At 39.4% G+C, this 21610-nt stretch overlaps 1 protein-coding gene across 1 annotated transcript in view; it reads right to left on the bottom strand.

The window, feature by feature from the left end:
- LRRC28 (leucine rich repeat containing 28) overlaps positions 1-15073 on the bottom strand; it is a 46812-nt gene extending 31739 nt beyond the window's left edge. The window contains exons 1-10 of the mRNA XM_053462377.1: positions 14991-15073; positions 11238-11461; positions 10538-10578; positions 7072-7109; positions 6419-6556; positions 5821-6027; positions 3685-3787; positions 2810-2985; positions 2326-2485; positions 761-940 (exon numbers count right to left, since the gene is read on the bottom strand). Coding sequence (XP_053318352.1) covers positions 868-940; positions 2326-2485; positions 2810-2985; positions 3685-3787; positions 5821-6027; positions 6419-6556; positions 7072-7109; positions 10538-10578; positions 11238-11405 — 1104 coding nt within the window. The 5' untranslated portion in view covers positions 11406-11461; positions 14991-15073 and the 3' untranslated portion in view covers positions 761-867. The remainder of the gene's footprint in view (positions 1-760; positions 941-2325; positions 2486-2809; positions 2986-3684; positions 3788-5820; positions 6028-6418; positions 6557-7071; positions 7110-10537; positions 10579-11237; positions 11462-14990) is intronic.
- Positions 15074-21610: the final 6537 nt, after the last annotated feature.

Below are 21610 nucleotides of genomic sequence, written 5' to 3'. Positions count from 1 at the left end.
AAGAAAAAAAAAAAAACACTTCAAAAACTACCCTCAAATATCCCATTAAGCCATTTGACCTCTTCCATCCCACCCTACCCCACCCTAGTGCTTCAAAAAAATTTATAATTTTTTAAAACATGTTTTATTTTAGCGTTTAGTTAGGTTTTAGATTGGTAGGTAGAACGAAAATATTTTTTAGATTTCAGATGATTTTAGATATTTAGGTTTTAGATTGGTGGCTAGGGAGCTGGCTATGCGATGCTGCATGGCTATGCGACGCTGCATAGATAAGGTGGGCTAGATGGGGAAGGGACCAGGGAGATTAGTAAACAAAGACACACAACGCGAAGAATCTTCGTTTTGCCGCCACCACGTTCGTATGTTCGGTATTCAGGCTAAACAACGAAAATGCACCCTTCGTCTTCTTTTTCATGTTTGGCCGAATACGAATGCACAAGTCTAATGAAAACTGAAGAAACAAAATGATTTTGACATTTTGGCCACATTTCCATGTTATACAAATAGTTTAATGAAATTTGCATTTTCAAATAACATTTTCCATCGCTTTTTAATCAATGATTGAAACATGAACAAAAAAAGGGCAAACATCTAGATAATGAGTGAAACTGAAAATGTGATGTCCAAATGAGATGATGGCCACGCAAAAGAAGCAGGACAGTTCCAAAAACCCTTCTTGTAAAACCAGGAGATGTTGATAGATGCTAGATCTTCTTGGTGATTGGACTCCATGATGACCAAGAACAGAAGGGGGGGCAACCTCTAGCACTCCAGATGCTGTGTCCTACTAATTAAAGTGATATTCGGTCAGCCATGAGGCGGATTGAAAATCGCGTGAACCGCGGTCCGCAGAAGCCAAGAAAAGTATCAGCTTAGGAGGTCAAATGTTTGGAGACACTGGGTAGAGCAACAATAGGCCACAAAGCTAACAGCTGTTCTCCTGGGGGAAAAACAGAGTCAATGAATGGGTGTTCAATCATCTACATAGGAGACAAACCTTACAGCTTAACTTGTGTCTCTACACTAGACTACTAGCCCTGAGGTTAAAATAGAAAATTAAACTGTTAATCAAAGAGCTGGTAATACATTAGTTCTCTGGTATTTTCAAAGAATCAATAAAACACCTAGTTGGAGTTCGCTCACATGCCCGCAATTTAATGGTCTCTGACCCACAGGGCATGATTTGGCAGTGAACAGGTAAATGCATTATTCTAGAAGAGAGATGTGAAGATTAACATCCTATTACCTCTAGTTGTTAAGTACCTTCATTTTTAACATATTTTTCAAACTATACATGCTACATTAAAACAAGCTATGCAAATAAATACCTATATATACATATGCCGACAGGTTCTTTATAGGTCATTTAATTCTGTGTGTCCAGAAGACAGGGTTCATTGACTAACATGTCCTACAATATCACAAGTTCTCCTTTCCTCAGTTTAACAGATGTTTTCACAGCGTTTCCGTTCATCTTCACTAATAATCTCAATAAATACATTTTCTTCTTTATTACCAATAAACTGCAATAAACTATGTCCCCCTATGACTAATGGAGTATCTTTCTGGGTCACCCCCCCTTAAACATTTTCAACATAAGCTGGTTGTTTATTCATAAAAAATAGTAAGAACAATAGCATAATTTCTAAACTGTAAGGCAAACTGGCAGACATGGCAAAGTATCTAAGCAAGGAAATTATTTTAGGGAGGACCTTAAATACTTGCTCAGAGTAGGCCTGCACTAGAACATCTTCAATCATTATCATTGGATTGTATACACCACTCTTTAAATCATCAAATAAGTTTGGATACTGTGATACTTTAGGGCACAGTTACATTTATAAATAATTGCACTCCTAAAATCCGTCCTTAAAAGTACTGTGGTTGATGTAACTTACCCCTGCATCTCTTCCAACTCTTTGTAATAATCTTGCCCTAGAGGTCTATGTACTAAAGGGATCATTGGCAGGAGAGTTTACAAGACAATTTTGTTCTCATTCCCTCACTTTATTAGCTGGTAGATTTCTTCAGCAAGAAGGGCTGAGCTGGTCCTGCACAATATGTATTGTTAACTGAGGGAATAAACCCAACTTTCCTGCATAATCTCCATTCATTTTCCCCATAAGTGATTAGATCCAATAATGTGTTCTAAAGGAACTTTTCAGTACTGATGTATAAATAATCTCTTCCAATAACACTTCCAGACAAAATGATTTTACGGTCTTTGAAAGACCAACTTCTGATAAATGCAACATTGAATTTGGATCTTATATTGCTTCATGCCTATAATGTTACTCATTCTGCATAAGATTACATTTGCTTTACCCCTGATGAAGTCCAGCCATTGGCGTCTCTCGTAAAGGGAACAGCTTTGGATACACAATCGTAAACATAGACTGACTGCAACGATGACAGTGCCCCAGTGGGCACTGAAGTAGCTCCAGGAGACTTTTGGGTAATGAGATTGAGGATGTGCAGCGTATATCTAAAAAATATAAAAAGACTGAAATAGGTTAGAGTTGTGAAATAAAAACAATGGTGATAATGCATAAAATATAAACATTTTAAAACAGGGAGTATTTTAAGGAGATTATGGGGTCCACTTTAAACTTTTGATTAGTATAAAAATCTTTGGTCAATTTCCTTACGGGTTCTAGAAAAGATTTCAGATTTCTATCACATTTTGCTTAGGTACAATCTATGATCTTGTATAGTTGCTAATTTGCCTCTTGGCTAACCCTGCCATACCATTTCATTTATTATGCACAATGTAAAAGAAAAACACATAATCAGAATAGGCTATTTTTACCTTTTAACAATGTGCAGAAGGCAGCATGGAGAGAACGCAGTGCCAGCTCTTGAAGTGGTAACACAGAGTCTGCTAAGGAACCAATGGCCTTCACCTCAGCTGGGAGATGGACAGTGAGCTCTCCAGAGGTGAACGATAGCAACTTTGTTTCATGGACAGGAACAGGGGAACCACAGCTGCAAAAAATAAGTTCTCAAATCAAATCAAATATTTAAAGCAAGTGTCCTTGAAATTCTGTTGTAATACAGATACATATTATTTACAAATTACTTCTTCCTTTGTGAATTAATCAGAAAGAGGCATTAACAGACAAGAAATAAGGTTTACTCACCAGAGCCAATCTTCCATTGCTGTTCACTTTATCTACTATGAGGTACAACTAGATTACCTGGGTCTAAGACTGGATGAGATGAACTAAGCTTGCCTTGTAGGAAACATCCCAACCATGAGATGAAGCCGTGTTCCTACCAACTTAACCAAGATCACAACAATCTATATGGACTAAGCCAATCACAATGACCATGAAAATACTTGCACTTACACTTAAATTATTAACTCCATTCCATAATATAAATGATATCCATTAGGCCACTGTTGACTTTTTTTCTAAGCCTATAATTTTTTTTTACGTGATGGCTCAGTGAGTGAGAATTGCAGCTGAAGTACCTGCTGTGCAGTGGTTACATATCATTGGAAGAAGTGTGGCAATTGCCCACCAGGATGTTCTAATTTGAAGAATTTGTGCTATTAGCATTTGTTATGCCTTTAAGCATGTTTTTTTATCTGGTCAGATAAACGCACAAAACAAATGCAATGAACTGATTTGCACAAAAAAACACTTCCGAAAATTAAAGTGGGTAGAGGGGGGAGCTTACCCGCTGCAGCCAATGACTTTGTTGTATAGGTACGAGGGAAGACCCTTCAGCTGAATGTTGTTATCCACATATACATACTGAAGCTCCCGAGATCTTCCTAAATCTAAAGAAATATATAAGTTTGTGATTATACAGAGGTAAGAACCCTACTGCTCAGGTGGTAACTGTTGTTGATTATTTTAGTATGATTGTGATTTATAAATTTAGAAACTAATTTAGAATCTAAACATTCATTTGGGAATCCTTTTTTTTTTTTTTTTTTTTTTTTAACTGTAAATCCAAAAAAATTACATACCATGGCATATGATTTGTTTCCCAAATTAAGACAAATACTTGTATCTATATTTTTTCTATCTACACTGGCTTTTTGGCAAATGATGGTTTGTGTATGTAGTTTCTAAAAAACAAAACAAAAAAACCCTACTTGTCCTAAACAAACAATATTTAATAAGTTTGGTTAAACTTTCTCAGTGTAATATGTCATATTAGACCTGCTAAGGAATAGGTGATTGTTATTATGTCTTGATATATAAAACGATAAAATTCAAAGAGGGTGTACTTTCTTTTTCACACAACTGTATAACAACTCTGCTGCAAAAGTCTCAAAGGTAAGGAATTCAGTAGCGATATGTTATTGTCTGCTATGGAGATTGCGCCCCTTTAACATTTTGTACAAGAATTGGCCTTTATGGGGGGGAAAATGTGTGAGAGATAAAACAACTTTGTATTCAGGAGTTAAAATTACAAGTTTACTTATTTTATCTACACCACATTCTTTAGTAATATAAAACTTGTTTGAAAATAGTGTTGAAAATATCCCTGTGTGTTTTCTACATTGCAACAGTATCTAAATGAAAGAAGCTATATAACCTTCCTTGTTGGCTATTGCCAGTATACAAGGAGAAGAGAACCTTTTCCAAGGACGCTCCAACAGTGAACACCCTAGGAGAAGCAGGCTTAGCTTCTGGAAAACACTGCCTTTCCTTCTTGCCGGCTTCTTGGCAGGTGCCCAAGACATATACATATATTATATATATATATTATATATATATATATATATATATATATATATATATCACTTGAGCTCTATTGTCTTGAGAGCAATGTGCTTGTGATTTACATTGCAATTTGGACAGGTGCTGACAGACAGACCGTACAAAAGGACTTTTGCTAACTGGACCAAAGAAAACCGTCTTTATATAGAAGCTAAGAGAAGAGGGCAACATATACACACATAACTGAGGGACAAGTTAGACTTCTAAATAATCTCATCCAAGTCATCAGTCCAAACAGAATTATTCATATTAACAGCTTATGATGCTTGCAGCTAGAGACATTTCTTTAAAATTGGTCGGATGAACACAAAAAAGATCCTCACCTCTGTCACATTTAACACTTAAAATGTGCCATTAAAATTTACAAGTTACAGTAGGCTCATGGAAAGCATCGTATTCCTACAGGTAATTAATATTTCTTGTATCAATTACCACATAAGGCAAAGGACATCATTACTTGAAGACCTCTTTCAGCCAGCGAACTACGCCTCTCCAGTTACAACTGTGTTACATGTTGATATATATGTAGCACATCAAGTTGTTATGAGCCAAGTACTTCCAACGAGTTCAGTGCTTGAATTTTGCAGGGCTAGTCAGGGCAGAAATCTTCTTTTCTCGTCCTTATTAGTCTGATTTTTTTTAAACAAATTTATGAAATGGACCCTTCACGAAGGTTCATTTTGGGATTGCCAAATTAAAAGCAAAATCCATTAAAATACATTTAGTTGAAGCCTTTCAGTTTTGGGAAAACCTGCTCAAGGTCAAATGCTGAGCTGAGTTGCCATTACATGGGGCTCGGGATGGGGAGTTGCGCCCAACTTCTTATATACTTCAACTAATCTGATACATAAATTACATTCTGTTTAAATAACATTTTCAAGTATATTCAGGTAAAGAGAGTTTTGAACCAAAATAAAGGCAAAACAAAAGATGAGGAAACAATTTTTAAAAATGAAAGTCAACCCAGCTCTATATGATTAATGAAACATTCTGGAGTAATTTCTTTCTCAGTTTTATTAATGTCTCTCACAGTTTGGTTTTGTGACAGTTCTGGGACTAATTGCATCCTCACCTCACTCACCCAGTGGTAGAGATGCCAGACAGTTACCAGCCATAGAGAGTTCATTGAGGCTGGCTAGCTGGCACAGGTGACGCGGAACGCTGCACAGGAGGTTGCGATCCACCGTTAGATACTGCAGAGAATGGCAAAGACACAGTTTCTCCGGCAAACTGACCAGGTGGTTTGTGGAAAGGTCCAAGGTTTGAAGTTCTTTCAGCATTCCAATTTCTGTAAAAAAATGATAAGGATAGGACTGTAAAAACAATGTCCAAGATCATCCAAAATAACACCAACACTATTCCTGTCTCAGAACTATAATACGTACAGAAATAAAGAGTCTGATGAGATGAGACAATTCAGCACAAATTCTACATAGACAACTGTTTGCTTCACTGATCCATGACTTGGATCAGTTTGCTTGTTCCTGACCAGGAGGCATACCCTTATATGTGTTTAGCCTGCCCACGCAAGATATATATTACTTGTATTTATTTACAAGTACAAATTATATATATTAGCACAGTACTATAAAACATTACTGCACACATAACTGAAAATCTACGTTTAGGCATATAAGAGGAAACGCACATTTGTGGGTGTAAACGAAACATGGTTTTACCTGGAGGAAGGTATTTCAGCCGGTTGTTTGTCAGTCGCAAATGCCGCAATGATTTAAGTCTACCAATGTCAGGGCACAGAATTTCCAGAGCATTGTCACTCAGATCCAAGGACTGCAGCTTCACCAGTGAGCCAATGGCTGTAGAGATTTTGGCGAATGGTAACCAATGACAGAATGGCATTAAATGAATCAAACGCTAAAGACAGCCAAGCAGATAGATATGCAGAGGAATAAACACAGGCATGGGGCACTCTTGTGGATTCCATTACTGAATGCACTAGGTCGGATTCAATTACATTGAAGGGGAACTCCCACCATACACTTTATGTCCTTTTGTTATTGTCCAATGCTTCTAAGGATTTGTGTATTGTTACAAAATGTTGGGAAAAACTATGAAGTTACTATTTCTGACTAGGAAAGGTGACGCACAAGTGTACTACATGTAAATCACACTGGAGAAACCAGGATCTAAAGAAAACCCATGCAAAAAAATGTTTCAAGAAACAAAACCTACTTTGGTGGGAGGTTCTCAAATATATGTAACCGCATTTTGATTTTATGAATAAAGAAATTTTGGATAGTTTGATACACAATTTGGCATTTTAGGGAGAGGATGGATTAGTGTGTTACATTGTAACAACACAGACACTCACCTTCTGGAACAAATACAATGTTATTTGAGTGCAGATACCTTGGGAGAAGGGAAACAAATATCACGTTACTTCAATAGATTTATTTCAAGACGTCAACATGTAGCCATGTTAATACACTGAAGAACATCAAGGGCACAGAACAGGCAGATTCACAATGCCTACAAATTTACGTGCCAGCTAGGACTGTTAGGCCATTTCCATTCTGTGTGATACCCTATTAACCATGTGTGATGCTATTCAAGGCTGGTCTACATGTGTTATTCCCTGCTTTTATACACCTAAATGCTTAAAGGGAAACTCTAGCCATCATATGTACTTTAAAGCATACAATAGCTGTATGGTCCCTTTACATGATAGCGCTGTCCCTTTTGCAAATGCATGGGAGGATTCTGCAAAATCCTACTCTATGAGTTTTTCTTTTTCCCCATGCCTAGCTAAATGCTGTGCAGAAGATGTGTTCCCCCAGTCAGCTCCAACGCTATAATATGCATTCTTCAATATGCATTCTTCTATAGAGGGGGTGTCAGGGATGTTAAACTGTTTCATTACTAATATAATAGTCAAAAAGTCAAAATATTAAATACCTACTACTAGACACAGATGCTTCATCCACTAAGATGGTTTAAATTTCGGCCTCAGGACTGAATAACATATTTTCCATCTGTTCAATCAGTAAGTGTTTTTGTCTCCTTAAAGATCCCCTGTACTAAAGAAAGATCCTCCTGTTTGGAGATTCTGCACATCGCGTTAAAAAAAAAAAATGTTCCTCTAGCATTGATTACGCAGTCCTTGGTTCACTCGTATCAAGGTTAACTTGATGACAATGACCTATTACAAATCTCAGATCCGTGTTACAATATAAAACAGATACTTATAACATTCTTTATAAATTGCTGCAATATGCCGATACTGTTAGAGATATTTGGTGATTGTTACATCTTTATACACAATCCCTATTGGGTTTCATGTTGATGCATTTCATTGGAGAAATAATGGGCCTTCGTTCCATAAGTGCATTACATGAATAGAAATTAAGGTCAGCATTGATGGAATATGGGAGGGCACACTAACGCCCTCCCATATTCCTTTAGCTCACCTTCCCTAGTCCCTCTCCTGCAATACTTTTACTAGCGTGGCTGGTCCATCCCTTACACTGGCACTTTTACCTATTGTGTAATACACCCTAAATCCCTCTAGACTGTAAACTCGCTTGAGCAGGGCCCTCCCCAACTGTTGTCTCTGTTAGTCAATTTGTTATGTTACATTCTACTTGTTACTTATTATGTCCTGTCTACCCATTGTACAGCGCTACAGAATTTGATGGCGCTATATAAAACAATAAATGATAATAATAATAATAATAATGAGGATACAGTTCCAATAGAATAAAAACATCTCTAAGTTGATATATGTTTATTTTCTTTCTGATTGGAGTGTTGGCCTTCCTCTTTATAATCCTAGCATTTTATAAGGCCAGCTTTAGGCAGCGGCAGGAATATTTTTGCTAATGGGTGCACAATTAATACTCACTTATTTACCGACTAAAGTAGGCAATGCTGTTTAGTAAAAAGAAAAAAAAAAAAAAAACACTATTGCTTTTGTGAATACAAACTTTGTAGAGATTGTGTAGGATGGATACATTGTTTGCAAAATATTTAACTACAAAGGATAGCAATAATGTCATCAGTAATATATATATATATATATATATATATATACACATGCACACACACACACACCACGCTGTCTGTCAAAAAGTCTAAATTCCTGAAATCCGAAGGGTTTTTTTGTATCTTTTCACTGAACTAGCAATCTCTCCACACAGACCCCTGGAGTGTTTCGGTTAAGGGCAGACTGAAGGACCAGTGTCTGGTTTGGCAATTGTCCTGCTGGCTGCCGAGCCATGTTCACAAGATACTTGATACTTTCTGCCCTTTACGTGTCTTAGGGAGGGACAAGAGTGGGAGCATCGGAAGGACAATCTTTTAACCTTATGCATTCTTGCTGGTAACCAGAACACTTTAATCCTTTCTCAGCTGAAGATAGCGATGGGAAGGATCGCTTATTTACAAAATATTTTTAGCCACTATGCTCCCCTACTTTGTTTTTAATATGTACACTACTCATTGGGTCATTGACTTGTGTTTTTTACTTAAACTTTATTTGTGATTACATTGCTTTAATAGCCTATAATGTAAAAAAAATGGACAAAGTAACGTGATACTTTTTTCCCACTGTAACACAGAAAATAATAAAGTCTGAAAATGTTGTAGACACTGTGCATATAACAAAAGTTAGCTATAATTATGATTTTTCTAAAATTCTCAGAATAGTGACTGTCGCTTTTAAACCTTTTTGAAGAATTTACAGTTTGTTCAGTGAGAAACAAAAAATATCATATCACTGCCAAATTATAAACCTGTCATGGATGAAGACTGCAACCAGACAGGGCATAACCTGAGTATATGACTACTAAATAAAACCTTAATTTGTGGTCTTTTCAGACTGTGGAAGAATACAGGATGATCTATGTCCCATATTCTGTTCAGCTGAAAAGTACATTTCCACTAACTACTGATAACACCTGTTTGGATACATCAGCCTGACTTTCTTCGCTATTAGTTGTATAGATATGTTTACCAATAAGGGCATAGTACTATTTTATGTATTATGATAGGGTGTTATTTCCGGTTTTACTGATAAATGATTATATAAATATATCCATAATGCGTCATAATAAACAGGAATCTTATTATACAAACACTCTTGTCTATGTGTCTGATTTTCTCTCTAACTGGTCGATCAGGATACTTATACAATTTGGAACCTCAAGGAATAGAAGTACTCGGAAGTTCTCCGACAAGACAAAACTGGAAACTTCTGAATGTACGTTCTGTTACTGACATTAAACTCGGCCCAGCAGTATCATCTATGTTTCATCACATAATCAAAAATCAATCACAAAGTGTACACTAGTGGATCACAGCAATAGACTACAATAGATGGAGAACATTAATATGAATGATGCTACCCCTAAAAATATGCAAATGAAAATGGCAGGGGTATAGGGGTACCAGTGGTAAATGCAAATTATACCCCCCAGAAATCCCAAGTAAACAACAACTGAAGTGGTCTGAGTGCCAAATGACACAAATTTTATGTGCAGTGTTATAAACATAGAGATACGTGATGTAAAGGATCTCTCAAATAAAACATAATTATGGAAGATTAAAGAGAACAGTGGTGGTAAACATTTCTCATTGTGAGGTTTACGTTTCAAAGGACACTCAGACGTTGTTTGAGGTATCCTGGCATGATAAGGTTTATACCGTCTTCTGAAATAATCTGCGGGTATGCAATCAATGTACACTGTGTATAGAACAATATTTCACTGCTCTAACCGGCTGTAGACCTGCATGGTATGCGCACCATCTAGTGGTTAGCTGAAATAAAACGAGTCACTCACAATTCAACCAGATTCGGAAGCTTCTGGGCAAGATTTTCAGGCTGCAAATAAAACATGAAGTAACATTACAGCTAACAGCTTAAGTAGCCAATTACAGATGAAGGGAAAACAATCAGTTAATTAAAACATTTGTGGAATAACGAGAGATTTTCACATTTTACACATAATTTGATACACTACTGGCATTAATTCAGCTCTAATTCCGTGTGAAATGAATAATGGAGTTTGAAAATGAAATTTCAACTGCTGGTACAAAAAAATGCAGGAAGCATACATAAATACATTTCCTGCGCATCCTTAGCAGCTCTCTTATTCTAGCTAATGGGGGCTATACTAATAGCCAACTGCCATACAAATTGCTGCGGCTACTCCCACTTACTTTAATGACAGCACAGCTCTCGTGGCTCCGATGGGAGTGCTATAGAGCATTGCAGGAAGTGTACATAGGAATGCTTTCTGCTTACACTTCCTGGTTTTGACACAGGCACTCAGGGGAATTAAATGAGACAGAAGCCTCAACTTCTTTTGGATACAGAATGCATGCACTTATTTCTATGCAGTAAAATGTACTGGATTCAATGCATAATAGACTCAAATATTTAAAATGCTAATGAAGTCCCTTAACAATTCTCACCCACTCTTCATGGTTTCTGCCTCATCCCTTTTTTGTGAGACCTAAAGATGTAGTATTGTCACCTACCAGGGTGGTTAAAGAGTTCCTTTTCATATAAAGTCTCTCCAGATACTGCAGTCCCTCATCTTTCAGCAGCTCAATGGGGAAATGGTTAAGGTTCCGGTAATTTAAGAAGAGATTCTTGTGTCTCTCCAACTTGGCCACAGAAATGGCCTGGCAAAGTTCCGATGCCATGTTTGGTTGGGATCCATCCAACTCCACTCACAAGCTCCAAACATCTCACCTCATCTCTGGAATCGGAGAAGACATAGCAACAGTTAAGCACGACGCACCTGATGACGCAATGCGATGTGAGCTCCAGCACCTTGTAGCATGCGCACTGGATATTCAGATAATGAAATGCCTACATACTGATAGGTTAAGTTACAAATATTAAAAAAAAATATGCATAACATAGTAGCTGTGGAAGACACTCTTCCTCTCCAACAATTTCTTTCCGTTTTATACATCACGTATCAAAATCAGTACAAGCGTATTTGAGATATGCTGTGATCTGTACAGATTCTTCCTTAAAGGGACACTCCACTCATTCCCACCAAATACACCCCCTCTCCCAACTAAGTGCCTTGTAGGAGATGCGGCTGAATGCATCTCCTGCACGTGATCTACTCACCTTCTTCTAGTTCAATGCAAGCACTGTTGGATCATAGAGCTGCTTTAACAACACAGTCTCTTCTGGATCAGGTAAGAGCTTTCATTTTATTTTAATTGTCGTTTTTGAAGAATGCATATAAAGGTAGTCACAGGGTACATTAATATGCATTTTTCTATAGTAGGAGTGTCAGGGTGTATGAAGAAAACATATGCTGTTGCAAATGGGGTTGGTGAAGTAGTCATTAAAAATTAAGCATAAAAAGTCTGATATTATGAATGTTTTAAGATATCCTTGCTTATAATATGGACACTAAAAATAAGTGCCTCTCAAGAGAAAAGAATGTCTTTTGCTCAGCTGTTTATACATTTTAAAGTCTGACCTAATACCTGTGGAAATCATTGGTCAAATTCAAGAACACTCGTTTCCAATTTGTGCAAATGATCATTCCAATAAATTCTGGTAAAATCATCTGAATCACTTAAAAATAAATTTCATATATGTTACAGATGTCTGAATGTTTTTTGTTTTATTATGATATAGAGGCACATAAAATCACCAAGGTAACTAGATACCTGCAGAAATCACACCAGTATCTGGTTACCAGGGCGACAGCTTCAAGGTCCATCATCTCCTACATACAGAAGTGCAAAAGTTTCAAGAAAGGAACATGAAATTAAGTTTTCATACTATGTTATGGGAACCGCCACCATTTTTTTGTATTAGTATCAGTGCTGGGTTTTTTGTTTTTTTTTATTATTTTTTTTTTTTACTAAAAACCTGTTCTAGTCTTTGCATTATGTTTTCGAACAGATGAATATTAGCCATTTGTATGTGTCCTAATTCTGTTGTCCTAGCCCAATCTACTAAACAATTTACCTGACTACTTAATGGAAGTCTGACTAATGACGGGAACAGACTTCATTAGCATTTCCGTAAAGAATCAGTTCATTATGGTGTTTGTGAAGGTTAAGGCACCCAACATATCACGACTGACAACAATGGTGGCCTCCTGATCTGCAAATACAGGAGTACAGCATGGGGTGGGTTAATGGAAGTTGGTGTAAAATAGGTTGTAAACAAATCTTTTTTGCCTGTTTTTTTCTTTACTTTTTTATTTATCAAATTACTAATATGCACTTGCTGACCTGAAACCAGAGAGAGAAAAAAACCCCACACAGTTTTTCCAATACCTGTTTTGGCTTCATATGAGCATATAAATGAGCCTGCCTTAGGTTTAAATGTCCCATATACTTTGCACTTGGCTGTTTATGGACTGAGAACGAACACACCACTGGGGGACGAGGATCAAGTGTTAAGAGCTGAGCACAGCTGCAAAAACAGGTGGAATACAAAAGCAGTTCAGCTCTGCATTAATATGCATCGGCGTTCAAATGCCCCGAGTGTTTAGACTTTAGTAAGAAGAAATGATCCACAACAGTACTGTCTCCATCAATTAACCCAGGTTTATATGTTACTTGCGAAGGATTTGTTTCTTTAAAAAAAAAAAAAAAATCAGCTCTCCTAACTGGTAATACATTGTTTAAAACATGCAAACCACAGGCACACTTTTTTCTCTGCCATTGCCTCTGTCACTGGTCCTTTGCCATGTAATTGTTCTCTCCATGTGCTGTGTAAGCGCCAGGACTTTGAAAAGATCTCTTTCTCCCTGACACATTAATCTCCCAGCTGTTGCAGCCCATCAGGCATAACCGATCACCGAAAGGTCAATCTGCCCCTATGTTATGTGTCACTAGGGCCGACCTTTGGGTTTAAAACAGTAAAACTTGGGGGAGTAACAGGTTATCCTGTGGTTCTGTTTGATCATAATGTGTCCAGCAAGCACGCTTCTTATGGACCTTTAGGTGTTGATGTAACCTATACTAAACCATGTCAAAAGACGGAATGTAGATGTTTGTCTGGCTTTTGTACAAAGCACCATCAGGTATATGTTTGGGTAATATTACCGTAAAACCATTTAAAAGTTGGCAAAAGGCTTTAATTTTGGCACTCGTATTGGAAACTTGAACACATGAAACAAGCATTTTAAATAAATATAGTTCCATTAGTCATTTTGACAGATGCTAAGCCTATGACCTGATCCATAATGGAACTGAAAGACTATTGGACTCTGGACGCATTTCAGATGTTATGAAAAACAGTTTAACACGGCCAGCTACGTGGGCGCAATCGGATAACAAAAAGTCAACGCGTTCCTCGAGCAGAGAGCGATGTACAGGTTTTTCATCCCCGGTCATCTATTGTGACGTTTTGCAGAAGAACCAGCTTTTACTACAGTTTAGCTTGAAAATAAGTGCGTGCGTGAATGTAATATACCCGCTTATTTGATACAGAAGAGAGCTAATGAACAATTTCACTAAAATATTAAAGCAATGCTGTCAGTAAAGAACTCGAGAGTCACATCTTTTGATATTTCACATAAGCGTGTTAACTTTCTTATCGTTTGTCTCCTTCATTCATTTACTGAGATGCCAGTTTTTGCTATCGGCTTTCATTTTGCCCTTGGGCAGTGTCAAAACATAGAGTTTAGTTAAAACTGTAAAATGCCAAATGTGCTGGAATCACCAGATTTAATGGGAAGCTGATTTTATTTTAACGAAAGCTGGACCGTAATAATACGATTTGCACCTATAGATCGCAGGGCCCTCTACACACAATGTATCGGCCTGTCTCAGCCTATCGTTTTGTCATCACCTGTGAATGTATGGACCGTAGGAAGCGCTGCGTACATTGTTGGGTTTATATGAACAAAAGATAATATTACCCGCTTAATAAAGCCCTTTGGACTCAATTAGTGCATTTACATTATTCAGCATTCTAATTTAACCCATGCAGCAGCATGCATTGTTAGTATTGGGTCTGAAAATTCCAAGGAAGCAGCCAAGACGCGAAACCAATTAACCTGTTACAGAAAGCACTGCGGGTTACAGCCATTCAGCTGTCACTTTACACAATTCTCACTATAAATGCAGTAGTTCGCGGCGTCACATACACACTATCACTCAATGCATCCCCGCAAAAGCGAGACCAGCCTCTAAAACTGTTATATAGATTATGTGGAGAATAACACGATTGCGACACGGGCTGAAACCGCCGATACACAGTCCCGGTAACGCGCGTTTCACTATACGGCTTATTTAACTTACCTTTTTATGGCTGTCTAACTCCGGGCTGGTAGAAAAAGCACTAAATATGAGACAATCACCCTGATTGGTTCTCCCGGGATTTTGTTTTTCAATTGGTCGAGAGGTGTTCGGGGCGGCTTTAGTTGTATCCAATCAAGTAACGTTTGGATTAGCGAAGGAAAAGCTGGTTGGATATCAGCTACTCGTCCAAGGTGAGTAGTCTCCTATTTGCTGTTTGGCCTTATAATGTCAAGTTTCCGCGCTTTCTATTGGTTGATCACCCGAAATGTCAATCATCCTTGGTGTGCTTCGGTATTGCGTTTATTACACTTGTTTATTGATAAAAGGCTAGGGTGGGTGCGTGTAGCCTGTAGTGTGCTGCTGTTGCTTTGGTAGTGATTATTGTAGTTTATAACAATGTATTGTGTTGAGGTTCGGATTGATGTTTGTTGTATTGCGCTCTGAAAGCAAGGCATCGGCATGCAGGTTGAGGTGGCTTTGGATACTAATAATGATATACGGTAATAATATAATTATTCACAATATGAAGTAACCCACAGACCATTACTATTGCTACTATTATTTATTGTTTTATATAGCACTATCATATTCTGTAGCGCTGTACAAAGGGTAAACAGAATTTACCAAGAAGTGCATCACATAACATTTGACTTACAGACACAACGATTTAGTTAGAACTATCAGCTCTCCAGGTGCTCATCTTGACCAGACTATTGCCCTCCACCACCACCAAGGCCCCAACATGGCGCATCAGAGCTTCGGAGTTACAGCACTGTCACGCAAACTGGCATCGCTTCCGATCAGAACGGAACATGGCTGTGCCACCAAGCTCTGTAACGTAACACGGGGCAGAGGTCCCAGACAAACGGCGATGGTTCACAGGCATGCTATTGTCCATTCATTTTTTACACGTCACAGATGATTGGATTTTTGATCAAGTGAGTACCTGTGTCTGGGGAAGCCTGATCCCATGGCCTTAAAGTGCCATGCAACCTCCGGGGTGTTTTTTATGGGCGGTTGCACAGGATCTGAGTGTGTGCACGAGAACGTGCACTGTGTAGCAGGGGCACTGTATTATTTCTGTGCACGCTTCAGGTTCATTCATGCACCCCCCCCATTACTTGCCCCAGATTTATTAGGCTAGTTGACACAATTTGTAGTTCATGTTGCAGTTTTGTTTTTAGAAGGAAGAGGTTGCATATCTCTTTGGGGATGGGTCGCTGCCATGGCCCCTACCCTACAGGCACCCGAAAAAAAATAATAATAATAATAATAAAATATATATATATATATATATATACCGTATTGGCTCGAATATAGGCCGCACTTTTTTCCCCCACTTTAAGTTTTTAAAGTGGGGGTGCGGCCTATATTCGGGGTCTAGCGCCCGACGCCCGGGACATGCAGTCCCGGGCGCCGGGCAGGCAGCGGGGTTAAGATACAGATCCCCCGCAGCGGTGCAGGGGACCTGCATCCTTCTCCCCGATACGCTCAGACAGCCTCCCCTGCCAGCACTTCCCACGGGGGGGGGGGGGTGCCGGCACGGGAGGTTATCTAAGCGTTTTACCTCTGCCCACCCCCGACTTACCGGAGCAGACTCCCGGGTGTCTTGCGGGGCCGGCGGGAGACATTTACGCAATACGCAAATGCAACTTCCGGTAACGGTACCGGAAGTTGCATACGCGTATTGCGTAGATGTCCCTCGCCGGCCCTGAAGACACCCGGGAGTCTGCTCCGGTAAGTTGAGGAGGGGGGGCAGAGGAGGACAGCGGCAGCGGATCTCGGGGAGGGGGGGAGGGAGGGAGGGAGGGAGGGCAGCGGATCTCGGGGAGGGAGGGCAGCGGATCTCGGGGAGGGAGGGCAGCGGATCGCGGGGAGGGAGCGCAGCGGATCGCGGGGAGGGAGGACAGCGGCAGCGTATCGCGGGGAGGGAGGACAGCGGCAGCGTATCTCGGGGAGGGAGGACAGCGGCAGCGTATCTCGGGGAGGGAGGACAGCGGCAGCGTATCGCGGGGAGGGAGGACAGCGGCAGCGTATCTCGGGGAGGGAGGACAGTGGCAGCGTATCTCGGGGAGGGAGGACAGTGGTAGCGTATCTCGGGGGGGGAGGACAGTGGCAGCATGTTTTTTTTGGTGCTTTTTTAAAGAAAAAAAACTTTTTCTTTAAAAAAGCACCAAACTTTTAGGGTGCGGCCTATATACGGGGGCGGCCTATATCCGAGCCAATACGGTATATAAAATTGTTAACCTTATTTGCATGTGCCTACCCAGAATCCCTTGTGGTTGTGGCAGCACAATGACATTTCTGAGGGAAAAACAAGCCTTCAGGCTTGTCTGGTGTCTGTAGATGAGTGTTTAATAATACTTCTACTTCTACATATATATATATATATATATATATATATATACTACATACACATGCATTCCGTTTTGGGTTTTTGAGTGAAAGTAGACTGTACAGCTGACCTTGTGGAAGCTCTTCTGTAGAACAGCAGCAAACTTGCCTTAGATTAACAAAGTTCCTAGAACAGCACTAACCTTTAGCAATAAAATACAAAGCCGTAATTACAAGTAGCAAACAGCAGATGGCGCACCTGTGTTATTAACTCTTAGCTTTACAGAAATCTAGTACTACTTTTAGGGTGTAGCAATAAATTATAAGTCGTCACTGGATATCAACGTGGAATTTTTGAGGCAGAGAAGCTACATAAACACTCTCTTGCGTATATAAAGCTCTATTTAAATATACCTGAAAGTATGAAGTATAAATATTTAGTTTCTGTGGTTGCAAGGCTTATGTGCATATATATCTTTTCATTAATACAGCGTAAGTGTTAAGGACTTTATGGTTTAGAACTAAAGAGTAGGTGCTGTAGATATGGCGTATAAGATTTCCCATTAAGATATAGGATTGATCTACCCATAACGCTCAGAACTAGTTACACAACTGCATGTATGTGATGTGTGTGTATAACATTTAGCTGTACAATTCATATGTTTTAGGGGCTGAAAAAATAATTATTCTCGTATAGTAATTGTAATGAACAGTGGGGAAAAAATTAAAAACAATACAGTGATTGACCTGCCTTTATAAGTGAATTCACATTCCAAATCCTGTTGCCTTAACCAATGTCCAGTCTGGTGGGTGCACATGTACAGTGCCCCCTCTGTGGCATAACAGGATTTTCTCATAATGTGGACAGCACCAGAATATAACGACTTCACGTGTCTGAAACACCGCTACATTCTGTCTTAACCTTGCAAGAAAGTCAGCAGCTATGCTAGTGTGTGTTTGGCAGGTCTGACCAGTGGTCATTCAGTTTGTCTATATATTAATAGACCATTCTGTCTTCTGCTTCTCTTGTGTCTTTTTTCTTCATCCGATTCTCCGTGAACCAGGCCTCCTGGAGCACTTATGAAAAGGGCGGGGCCTCTGGGCACAACCGCTCCCTCTGTTGGAGGAAAGGGGAGAGGCTGCGGAAGTACTCCAAGTGGCCAGCCAGACTGATTCGCAGAGAAAGAGAAGTGCCAAAACATTTCTTATTCTGTGACTCTATCTTCATTATTCTGGCCTCTCGTAGTACTCCTCTTAGGGAGTTCTGGTTCCCAGAGAAGCAGACACAGAAACAAAAGATGGGGAGAAGTAGAAGAAGATGGAAGACAGAGGGACATAAAAGCAGTCGGCGGAGAAAGTAGAGAGACATTAAGAGACAAAATAAGTGAGAGTGAGAGTCATAGTGAGTGTGGGTATTTTTACATTTTAAATTGGTAGGGGCAAATCTACGATCCACCTCTGGTGGCAGATATTCTAGGTATGCCCCTGCCAGTAACCACCAAGTACCTTGAGGCGGAGTCTCTGGAGGGAAAGGGGGTCTTGAGTTGAGTACTATGATAGGCAGGGTTTCCGCAGTGATACTGGATGTAAATGGCGGTCACACAGATGTAATATTTGGTTTTCGCATTGGAAAGAAAGATGTTGCCTATGCGATGTATGCAAAGTGGTTCACTGGTAAGATAACAGCCTTTTATGGCTGCTGGTTAGACACCAAAATTTCACCCACAAATATTTTTTGAGAAAAGAGACAGCCTGTGGATTACAGTTTCCTAATACTTAAAGTTAAAGTTCCTGTTATGTTCCTTGTAGGTTTTTTCACAGGTGGATGTAACCCAACCTTTCTACTTGCCAGCTGAGAGCCTAAACATGTGAGGTTTGCCATTTTAAGTGCTAAGACATCCATTAAGTACCCACCATGCAGTGGACAGGTGGCTCCCACATTTGAGTATCCGACCTATATAAATAGTCACACAAGCAAGCAACCTTTCATTGTAGAATCTAAGTGCCAACATGGCCAATAAACCAAAGTCAACGATGAAATCAAAACACCTGTGTTGGGCTTTCAAAACTGAAATGCCTGCAACTGCTTATCTACTACTGGTGATATATGTCCGGTTGTATTACACATGAAATAGTGAAACACTGTGTGTTTTGGTGGAAGCGCTTTCTCTGGAATTCAGAGCACTTGAGTAAAAATATGGTCCTTCCACATGCATGCATTTGGTTTGTTAATTCAGCCAAAATATCTTTATATTAAACCTAAGAATACTGCCAAAAAGCATGCACTTGATATCTGTAACTCTGTTTAACACAAGGAAACCTAAATATGATACACTTGTGTGTTTTTCACAATATGGAGGAGACATCGAATGATTCTTCAGATGGCCGTCAGGACAGCCCTTTGGGCAAATGTGAATAGTAATCAACAGGAAATATTACTTTTATGGGAATATCTTTAGAAATATATCCCACAGGTTTAGTGATTACATGCTTCAATCCTCACATGTTTTGCATGTAGCAACATTTTGTATGTCAGTATGTTAGTGTACTGTGAAGCAGTGTGTACTGCATGAAAAGATTCCGTGTTTTTAAACTAGACTTGCCAAATTTTACTGTTTTGTCCATTCATCCGAATTATGAACAAATAAAATGCCAATTTGGACAAAAGAAAATGTGTTCATTGCCGTGGTCGCCATTTTAGCTACACTAAGAGGAGGAGAATCTCGACATTGTAGTGGGGAAACATTGTTTTCCTTTAAACTCTAATAAAATAAGAGATGCAGGGAAAGCTCATCTGCTCAACTATTTACATGTAACTAAGTGACTGAGCAAATTACCATAAAGCAGCAGCCAGGGAATCTTTATGTTTGTATAACGGATGTTTAACATAAAAGATATTCCTGCACACATTTATAATAAAGTGTTAAAACAAGTCCTTTAGTTTGGGTGCAGTTGCAATTTATGGAAGTGCAATGGCAAGTCATTTTCTTCATTATGGGTGCAGTGGACGTTTATGTGGGGTGCAAAACTTTTCACTGCCTCCATAACAAAAAAAAATTACTTTGCACCCACAGAATTTTCTACAGCACCCATATTGCAAAATGATGGACTTGCCACTGCACCCACTTTGCACTTCCATAAATTGCAACTTTCATATTTAGTACAAATATGCTTTAGTAAGACCCACTTATTAGGTTCCATTAATGCATTGTAAAGGAATGGAATAAAATGGTTGCCAGCGGTTTCTATTCAAACCATGGAAGCCAAACAAAAAGGAAAATAGCAACAATGCTTCAGGAATGAAAAATAGAATATTTTAGGAGAAGGGTGCAAGCAGAGTGTAATAAAGAGTTACAGTTTCCAGTATGCCACATTACCTATTATTTCCAAGTGTATGTCTGCACAAAATGTAAGGGAGGCTTTGTGAGAAAAACAAAGAAGTGCATTCATTCAACCCAACGTAGTCTTGGTATCATTGCCAAGCCCTTGTTGGAAATGAGAATTACAGCCATTTTTCCCACCTAGATCAAATAGGCTGGAAAGAGGCCACATTCAAAGAGGAAAATATGATCTTTGGGAACTGAAACCTCACAGGCTATCCTGTCATTTTTCGAAATATTTTTTATGTTGCAGTTTGTGCGTCCTAGAAGCTGGGGCGGAATCTGGTGAAACTAGGTCCTCGGTTTAAAGGGACAGTGAGGTCTCCAACACACTACTCAGAGCCTAGAAATCCGTAGTATATTTAGGTGGGGTTTTTCCCTAGGTCTGACCCAGGGCAGTGCCTGCAACATCCACCTCTGGCATGTTTTCTTTGCACTGCACATCCATGGTGTTAATAGGGTTGCAAGGCCCCTGAGTTCCCCAGCTAGCCCACTGAGCAATGGCACATGCACAAGACCAAATTACCAAGTAGGGCAATCTGCACAGGTGATGCAGTACCAGCATCCGAGACCTGCCACCATAATTTGTCTAGACAAGACTTAGCCTGGATCTTCAACTGATCCTCCAGGATTCTTGTGTCCCAAACAGTTGAGACAGACTACTTCTTCTAAATTTATGGTTTGCTTTTTTCCAGACTACTCCTGGGGCTTTAAAGTGAACATTTCAAATGAACAAAATGCTGGTATATGTAATAAGGTGGGTAGCGACAGGGGGTCATCAACCTGTATTATATATCAGCACCATTTGTGACCACAGACAGCATTTAGACCTACATAGGTATGTATCGAAGCTCTACATGGTGGCACCTCCTCTGTGGTGGACTGGACGGTTATTCCAGTCCTATG

This window comes from Spea bombifrons, chromosome 4 (assembly GCF_027358695.1).
Source record: "Spea bombifrons isolate aSpeBom1 chromosome 4, aSpeBom1.2.pri, whole genome shotgun sequence".
NCBI lineage: Eukaryota > Metazoa > Chordata > Amphibia > Anura > Pelobatidae > Spea > Spea bombifrons.
This window is presented reverse-complemented; position numbering and strand designations above follow the sequence as displayed.